The sequence below is a fragment of the Cebus imitator genome, unplaced genomic scaffold (assembly GCF_001604975.1).
Source record: "Cebus imitator isolate Cc_AM_T3 unplaced genomic scaffold, Cebus_imitator-1.0 Scaffold179, whole genome shotgun sequence".
Classification (NCBI taxonomy): Eukaryota; Metazoa; Chordata; class Mammalia; order Primates; family Cebidae; genus Cebus; species Cebus imitator.
Window position 1 is genome coordinate 756060 of NW_016107494.1, and position 9836 is coordinate 765895.

Here is a 9836-nt window from a genome sequence, read left to right on the forward strand (position 1 = left end):
TGGCCTGCTACATACAGGTCAGATGACTGTCTCAGTGTTCTGACACAGTAAGTCCGCACTGGGACAGCTTCCACATGTAAATATTAGCAAATGCCTGGAGTTTTCTGAGCCCCATTTCTATATATGCACAATGGAAAACCTACATGTATTTTTAAAACTGTGAATGTACATGTCTGGTCATGTGTATGTTGTTTTATTGACTTCCAGTTACAAGGATAGGTAAATTCTCTCTGAGGTTTTAAAAGGGCTGACAGTGAAGTTCACAGCTGCTCTGTTCCCCAACTACAATGATGAATTTTAACTTCAGTAGATTGATTCTTCTTTTTAAAATACAGGCTAGAATAAATTCATGTTTTTGCAAAGGGCCCCAGAGATCTTCAGGGATATCTGAAGCACCCTGAAATTGTCCAGTTTCTGACTTTATGCATTCCCCCTGCTAAGTGGTAGTTTGTTTTATTCCATTTGTATGAAAACAGAGGATAGTCTGGACCCCTCTGCATGCCTCTGGCAGTTTCAAGAGCTTTTTCCTGACAACACTACTGAAGGTTTACACTGAGTCCTTCCACTGTCCTTTATATTACTCTAGTCCTGCTTCTTCCACCCCACAGAACCATTCTAGCAACCTGTTTCACAATGCACATCCGTGAATATTGATTAAGGGACCACTGCATATCAGACACTGGGTTAGACACTGGGGACTCAGAGGCAAACAAAAGAGAAAACTGTGGCTCCATGGAACTTATGGTCTAATGGAACAAAACAGCAAACAAAAGAAATGAGTGGTTTATTTGTTATAAGTTATTACCTTACATAAAGATAATTCAGGAAAGAGAGAGAAGGGAGCTGTGAGGGTTTTCAATATTATGTAATTCAGTGACGGAGGGCCTCAGTTGGAAGGTGACTTTTAAAAATGACCTGAAGAAGGTGAGAACAGGGGTGTGTGGATATCTTGGGGAGAAAGCACTTCGAGTACGGCAAACTGCATCTGCAAGCCTTGTACCAAGAAAATGAGGGTGTTGAGCAACAGACTGACACGATCGTATTATGTCTTAATGTAGTCCTCTGATTGCTTTTGTAGGCGTGAGGGAAAATTTCCCCTTTGTCCTCTGAAGTTTCATGGAAATCAGCTGTCAAAAGGCAGATTCGTAGGAAAAGAGACATACAAGTTTATTCGATCATAGTTTTACATGACAGAGGAGCCTTCAGATGAGAACCCAAAGATACAGGAGAAACTTTTCATTTTTATCCTTAGGTACAAAGACATATGGATAGCTGCGTAGAAATGCGATTAAACATGAAGGGCGTGATCTAATGCTGATGGACTGAGTGGAGAAGCCCAGCAAGGACCGTCTGTGAGATTCTTTTTGGCCTCTCTGAGCAGTGTGCCTTTTTTCTTGGGTATGGGGTAAGACCTCTCTGGAATGGAGGGCTTATGACCTACAATCCAATAAGGTATGTCAGATAATTTATTTATTGCTAGTTTTAGCATAGAAAGGTAGAAGTAGAGTCACATTTTTGGGTTTTATGGCTGCCTTTGAGGAAAAGGGCCTATGGTTTCTATGAGTCACCGTGAGGGATTCTAATTTCTATGGCTAGCCTCGGGGAAGAATGAGGGGCCAGGGACGACAAAGCAGGAGAAAGAGAAACTTTTGCTCCCGAGGCCTTCATTTTGGGGTATCATTTTCTGAGCTCCAACACTTTTTTGAGAGTACTTGGAAAGGGGGGAGCAAAGGAGAAGCAGGGAGATAAGTTAGAATATTAGATCAAAATTCAGATGGTAAGTGATGGCAAGATGGGCCAGAGTGGTAGCAGCAGAGGTGGTGAGAAGGGATAAAAAACTGCATATATTTAATGACGGCAAAAATGTGCAGGGTTGTGGGGTTTGAGAGGGCACAATTTTAACGCCTGTGCAGTGTTTCATCACATGAAAGACCACACTCTACCTGGTTAACCCTTCGTTGCTAAACATTTAGGTAGACTCTGGATGTTGCTACTGTAAGTAATATTTCAATTTTAAAAAAGAGTGCTAAGAATTTTGCATGAATGTCCATTTTTCCCCAGATAATGAACACCCCCCAGTCTTTTATTATACATTCCAAATTGGCCTTGAGGAAGGTAATGCAATGCCATCCACAGAGGTGTTGAGTGGATGCTTGTGAAAACAATGGGTATAAAATTTACCTTTAGCCAGGCACGGTGGCATGTGTCTGTAGCCTCACCTACTGGGGACATTGAGGTGGGAGGATTGCTTGATCCCAAGAGTTTGAGATTAGCCTGGGCAACATAGTGAGACTGTGTCTCTAAAAAAGAATAAGAGAAAATGAAATAAAATTTACTTTCAATGTTTGCTAACTGATATGATCACTTCATGTGATCCCCACCCACCCCCAGCATACGGCGATGGAAATAGCCAATGTGAGTTCTCCAAAAGTCTTTGTCCTCCTGGGCTTCTCTGCACGACCCTCACTAGAAACGGTCCTCTTCGTAGTTGTCTTGGGTTTTTACGTGGTATCGATCTCAGGCAATGGCATCATCATTCTGCTCTCCTGTATGGACGTGCACCTCCACACACCTATGTACTTCTTTCTAGCCAACCTCTCCTTCCTGGACATTAGCTTCACCACGAGCATTGTCCCACAGCTCCTGGCCCACCTGTGGGGACCACAGAAAACCATAAGCTATGGAGGGTGTGTGGCCCAGTTCTATATCTCCCACTGGCTGGGGGCAACCGAGTGTGTCCTGCTAGCCACCATGTCTTATGACTGCTATGCTGCCATCTGCAGGCCACTCCATTACACTGTCATTATGCATCCACAGCTTTGCCTGGGACTGGCTTTGGCCTCATGGCTGGGGGGTCTGACCACCAGCATGGTGGGCTCCACGCTCACCATGCTTCTACCGCTGTGTGGGAACAATCGCATCGACCACTTCTTTTGTGAGATGCCCCTCATCATGCAACTGGCTTGTGTAGACACCAGCTTCAATGAGGTGGAGATGCACCTGGCCAGCTTTGTCTTTGTTGTCCTGCCTCTGGGGCTCATCCTCTTCTCTTACGGCCACATTGCCTGGGCGGTGTGGAAGATCAAGTCCGCAGAAGGGCGGAGAAAGGCATTCAACACCTGCTCTTCCCACGTGGCCGTGGTGTCCCTGTTTTACGGGAGCATCATCTTCATGTATCTCCAGCCAGTCAGGAGCACCTCCCACGAGCAGGGCAAGTTCATAGCTCTCTTCTATACCGTAGTTACTCCTGCGCTGAACCCACTTATTTACACCCTGAGGAACACGGGGGTAAAGAATGCCCTCCGGCACACCGTGTTAGAGAACTGCTGTGGCTCTGCAGGCACACGGGCACTGATTTAGAGACTCCAGCCCCTTCTGAGGAGGAACATCGAGTTTACATTGAGCAAACGGACCTTGGAGGACGGGGTACTTGGATATCGTTTTTCTTCTAACATTGTTTGAGTTCAAGGTAGATGGAAATCTGAAAGCAGTGTGCTCACACCATTTCCAGACCAAGAAAATACATGTATTGTTTGTTCATTATCACAGTTTTGTTAATTTGTCTTTGTTGGGTTTTGCTGTATATACACATGTTGACTGTCATCTTGTTTTATAAACTTTCGTTGTTATACATCTGTTCCTCAGTATCCGAAGGGGGTGGATTCCAGGACCCTCCATGGATAATAAACTCTGATAATGCTGGGAGCACACGGGGAGACCAGAGCCCCCCACGTCTTCCCAGTCGTCGGCCCTGTGCCTGGGGTGAGCTGGGAGGAAACGTGGCGCCATCCGAACAAACTAGGAGGCCATGAGGCTGTGGGGGATGAGGGAGGCTCCAGGGGCACGGGCTCGGCCACATGTTTAGCCCACGGAGCCAGCAGGCGCACGTCCTGGGCGACCGCTCTGTCGAGCTGGGCGAGACCTGCTAGTGCTGATGGCTCATAGTTACGAGACATTTTCATATTCTATCCATTGTTTTGTGTGCATTTTACTACTCACTTCTGTATATATAGTTAACAATGTTAAGCTTTTTCGAAATGTCTATTCCTTCTAGATGTTCTGAAGTGCCTGATATATGTTAAAATTAGAGGTAGTAAAATGACACTTTGTGTAAATAACTTTTCATTAAAATTCACAGGAAATGTTATTTTGTGGTGGGGGGTGGCATGGCGACTGTGGACTGGTTCAGAGGAGGAGCGGGAAGTGCAGAGAGCTCTACGCCAGTGTGCTTGCAGTGAGGTAAGACTCACCATTGTTTCTTATGATTGTGCATTTTGTTTTACTTATCTGTATATACAGTGTATATAAAAGACAGATGAGTCCTAATTTACAACAGCTGGTCTTTCCAGATGTTAAAGAACTTGCCAGTGTATGAAAAAAGTAGAGCTAGTAAACTAATACATTGACTACATGTGTTGTTAAAAATTAATAGGAAAGACTGTTCTTAAAAACACAGGAACGAACTTGTTAAATTCCCCTCTAAACATTACGGATGCTTGTACCTGCCCACAGAGTTGATAGGGTCAAAAGGGGCAGGGTCCTAGGCTAGAATGTTCCTATTTAGAAGACAGTTTCAAATTATGGCCTGTGATATGTATATGCACCATTTATTCAATGTTACTATGTATGTAGTGGAAAACTCAAGTCCTGTTTGAAACATCTAGTCTTTCTAGAATTTAAAAAGTGCTCGACATAGGTTAAAAGTAGACGGCTAAAGGAACACCCTTTAAGCTTTTTTTTTTTTAATTTCCTAGGAGTGGTTACACTTGGAAATGGAATTGTTAAATTTGATGCTCTAGAGAATATGCTGACTGTTCACTGGGTGGCGGTGGGTGGGGGAGGAGGAGGTATGCAAGGAGAAGAGTTCTGTGCCCCTGAGTTAGATTAAGTCAGGCTAATAAGATATCCATCACCTCACCTACCTATCATTTATTATGGTGAGACATGTGAAATGTACCCTCAGTCATCCTAAAATACATAATACACCATATTTACTATAGTCATTCTGCTGTGCAATAGATCTCAAAGCCCTTCCTCCTGTCTATCTGAAACTACTATGTGCTTTTTAAATGTGGTTGGAACAAGTGGTGGAGAATGAGGTTGGTGAGAGAGAGGGCATGGGATGGCACATACGACAAGTCAGAGATGGCGCCGGCTGTCACATGTTGCTCTTTGGAGGGTCCGTATGGGCTTTAAAATAATTGAATGATAAAATGAGGATTGCAATTTCTGCAGATTATTCAAGCAGGTAAGCATGAAGAATGGATTAGATTAGGTGTCTGTGGAAACAAGATTTCAATACTAGGTAAGAATTCTAGGCCGGGCGCGGTGGCTCACGCCTGTAATCCCAGCACTTTGGGTTGCCAAGGCGGGTGGATCACAAGATCAAGAGATCCAGACCATCCTGGCCAACATGGTGAAACCCCATCTCTCTAAAAATACAAAAATTAGCTGCGCATGGTGGCGTGTGCCTGTAGTCCCAGCTACTCTGAAGGCTGAGGCAGGAGAATTGTTTGAACCCAGGAGGCAGAGGTTGCGGTGAGCTGAGAGCACACCACTGCACAGCCTGGCAACAGAGTGAGTCACTGGTAAAAAAAAAAAAAAAAAAAGAATTCTAACATTACGGGAACAAGGGGATGGCAAAAGGTATCCATTTAAATCACCCTTGAATTTCATGAAGTAGTCTTCTTTTTGCACTATTCCCAAAAGTTGGTGGCCCAGCCAAAACCAAATTACTTCCAGTGGTGTTGCCCAGAGAAAATCCTTGGAGAAAAATAACTCCTATTTATCCAAAATTGACCTCTCAAAATTTGTGTGTGTGTTGGGGGTGGGGGTTGTTTTTTTGTTTGTTTTGGTTTTTTTGGGGTTTTTTTGTTTTTTTTTTGAGACAGGGTCTCACTCTGTCACCCAGTCTGGAGCACACTGGCATGATCTCAGATCATTGTAGCCTCTGCCTCCCAAGTTCAAGTGATTCTCTTGCCTCAGCCACTGGAGTGGCTGGGACTACAGGCACGCACTACCACACCTGACTAATTTTTGTATTTTTAGTAGAGACGGGGTTTTACCATGTTGCCCAGGCTGGTCTCAAACTCCTGACCTTAAGCGATCTGCCCATATCAAACTCCCAAAGTGCTGGGATTACAAGTGTGAGCCACTATGCCTGCCTCTCAATAGTTTTTTAATGTAATTTCCTACTGAAAAAAATTTCAGGTATATGTTCCTCTCTTCCAAATGTGAACGCGTTTAGAAAATGATGTTAATTCTGTGTAACAGTAGCACTGCCAATAATACCACATCCTTCAGAGAGTGTCATATAGCAAGTCTCCAGACTCTCCCTTCCAAGGACTCCTGTGTGTCCATTTAACATCCAGTTTGAAAAGGTGACCTCCTCTGAATCTAAAACAAAAGTTGAAAACTAAAAAGAATGAAAAGGAAAAAATGTTACATAAACAATCAAAAAAACAAACAAAAACCATGGTTTAACAGTATAGAATGCATAGCTTTATTAGATTTTTACATGAATGGTATTTTTATTGTTGGAAACAGTTTATTAGGTTTTCTTATAATTTCTTTATTGCTCTATTTGTTTAAAATGTGTGATCAAAGAAAACTTTCACAGAACCTTCTAAACTGAATGTAGAAAAAGAGAGAAAAGAGATTGTCAGAATTTTATTACACTTGCAATTTCCCAGCCAGCTTTCCCCTAACCTATAATGGAGCCACTGAATTTTAAAGCAAAATCTATTTAAGTGTTGTCTCTTTTATTCAGAATCAGCTTCTCGATTGTTAGGGTAATGTGCATGAGCCATCCCTGCCAGCTTTGCATCGTCATAGATTTGCATCTCCTTAGGAGGCAGTGAGGTGAAAGGGCGCGGCTTTTGGCCTGAGTGTAATCTCCAGCTGTGTCACGGTGCAGCTCTGCTTTCTCTTGCAGGTTTTCTAATGTCTCTGTGCTTCCGTTTCCTCTACATTTGCTACATCTATTTCCCATTTATTTAGCACCAAGTTAAAGTGAAAATAATATGTAAACTGTGATAATTCTTGCTCTAGAAGTGAAAAAATAGAGATTCAGCTGGAAGCTAACTGAACTGGCCAGGGCTCAGCAACTGTTAAAATGTAGGAGGTAGTATCCGGAACGTGGCAACGTAATTTCTGCTCTTCTCATACTGATTCTTGCATACTGTTAAGGCTTTGCTTGTTTTTTTATAATTATTACTTACCAAAAAATCATTTTTATATTGAAGAAATCATCAGTTTCAGCAGGCCTTCTATTCCCATACATTAAAGCATTCAATCATTTCCAAACCTTAGGAGGTGAACATTATTTCCTGCATTTTTGTGCAAGAAGACTGAGGCTCAAAGTGCTGCTACTTCTCGCCCTATGTATGCAGTGTCACTGTGTCTGTGACACACAGTGACACCGATCCAGAGATATTTACTCGGGATACAAACACTGTGTTCATCACCCTAAACCACATGTCCCAACCATGTCCACGGTCCCCACTGTCAGCCAACATCCAAACCCACATTCTGCAAATCATGCTATTTTTCATGTTTGCTTAGTATTACCTACATTTGCTACTACTGCTAACACTTTCTCAAAATGCTTAAAAACGCTTATAAAATTACAAGATTATGTAGTTATCTCCTCTAGGCCTCCCTAGAGTTTATCACCAATCTTAGTCAATGTTTAATTCCAGGATTCTGCTTTCATGCACCACCATGCCTGGCTAATTTTTTTTATTATTTTTCCTTTTTTCTTTTCTTTTTTTTTTGTGTGTGTGTGTGTTCTTAGTAGAGACAGGGCTTCACCATGATGGTCAGGCTGATCTCGAACTCCTGACCTCCAGCGATCTGCCTGCCTCAGCCTCCCATTGTGCTGGGATTACAGGTGTAAGCCACTGCTTCCGGCCAATACTTTTTCTGATAAAAATTTTCCATGACCATAAACATTTACAAGTTGATTCAAGATATTGTGCCGTAATATCTACGAATCTAAAGAATTAAACACATTAAATGCAAAGTACTTATTCCTAATTGCTTGACAATATGGTGCTGAAATGCTCTTTTAGAACTGACTTTTCTAAATAAGATTGATTGTAGCCGGGTGCGGTGGCTCAAGCCTGTAATCCCAGCACTTTGGGAGGCCGAGGCAGGTGGATCACGAGGTCAAGAGATCGAGACCATCCTGGTCAACATGGTGAAACTCCGTCTCTACTAAAAATACAAAACATTAGCTGGGCATGGTGGCGCGTGCCTGTAATCCCAGCTACTCAGGAGGTTGAGGCAGGAGAATTGCCTGAACCCAGGAGGGGGAGGTTGCGGTGAGCCGAGATCGTGCCATTGCACTCCAGCCTGGGTAATAAGAGTGAAACTTCATCTCAAAAAAAAAAAAAAAGATTGATTGTAGTTAGCAGTTATTCTACTTCTTCCTTGTGTTTTTATTTCCACGTAAAGAAAAATGATATTTTTGTAGCATTTTCCTTTTTTTTTCTTTTTTTTTTTTTTTGAGATGAAGTCTTGCTCTGTTGCCCAGGCTGGTGTGTAGTGGCACAATCTTGGCTCACTGCAACCTCTGCCTCCTGGGTTCAAGTGATTCTCCTGCGTCAGCCTCCTGAGTAGCTGGGATTACAGGTGTGCACCACCAAGCCCAGCTAATTTTTGTATTTGCAATAGAGATGTATTTGTATTCACCATGTTGGTCAGGCTGGTCTCAAACTCCTGACCTCATGATCTGCACACCTCAGCCTCCCAGAGTGCTGGGATTACAGGCGTGAGCCATCGTGCCTGGCCATTTTTTTTTTTAACATTTTCGAAAACCTTAACTCATAGTTTTAGTTTTTTCAGCCTTCAAGAAACTATGTTTCCAAATTCATACTATTTGTTTTCTGAAACTGGTTCATATGTTCTCTTCCCATACGTGAGACTAAAAATTCTTCAAAATTTGGAACAAATGAAAACATTTCCTGTGTATCCAGACTTTATGTTACATAGTGATGTGTTTTTTAATGAAATGAAAAGGATAGAAGAATGAATGAGGCAGAGAGAGACTATAATGAAGATGATGCATTTGCATTCTTGGGCTGCCCTAACAAATTGCCACCACAGTTTAAAAAAACAGAAATTTATTTTCTCAGAGTTCTGGAGGCTGAAAAGCCCAGGATGAAGTTTCTGTCAGGTTTTGGTTTCTGGTGAAAACTCTCTTCCTGGCTTGTGAAAGACTACCTTTTCTCTGTGTCCTCACATGGTGGGGAGAGAGAAAGAATACGAAAGAGAGAGGGGCAGATAGAAACAGAGCGAGGGCGAGAGAGAGCACTTCCTCTTATAGTAAGGCCACAGTTCTATTGGATTAGGGTGCCACCTTCGTTGTCTCATTTAACGTTAATTACCTTAATTACCTCACAAGATCCTGTCTCCAGATGCAGTCACACTGGGGGTCAGCGCTTCAGCATATGAAGATTGAAATATGAAAGTCATATTTTGGGACACACTTACCACCTGAACTCCTGCACATGGTGGTCGTCATCATGTACTTTGGGCCAGCAACCTACATGTACCTCCAGCCTCTGCCAATAATACTCAAGCCAAGTTCATGTCTTTCTTCTACTGTGTTGTCACTCCGCTGCTCTATCCACTCATCTACACCCTGAGAAATAAGGATGTGAAAAGGGCATGGAGTAGGATCCTACTGTCCTAGGGTGGGGTGGTCTTGAAAAGCCAGATAATCTCTGCCTGCATGCATCCGTTAATAACAGCATGTCGGAATCTCTGCCTGCATGCATCCATTAATAACAGCCTGTCGGAATCTCTGCCTGCATGCATCCATTAATAACAGC

General features: G+C 42.8%; 1 protein-coding gene across 1 annotated transcript; it reads left to right on the plus strand.

The window, feature by feature from the left end:
• Nucleotides 1-2380: 2380 nt before the first annotated feature.
• On the plus strand, nucleotides 2381-4389 carry LOC108315867 (olfactory receptor 2C3). Its single transcript, XM_017545443.2, has one exon. It carries the CDS (start codon nucleotides 2401-2403, stop codon nucleotides 3358-3360), a length of 960 nt encoding a protein of 319 aa, XP_017400932.1. The 5' UTR covers nucleotides 2381-2400; the 3' UTR covers nucleotides 3361-4389.
• Nucleotides 4390-9836: the final 5447 nt, after the last annotated feature.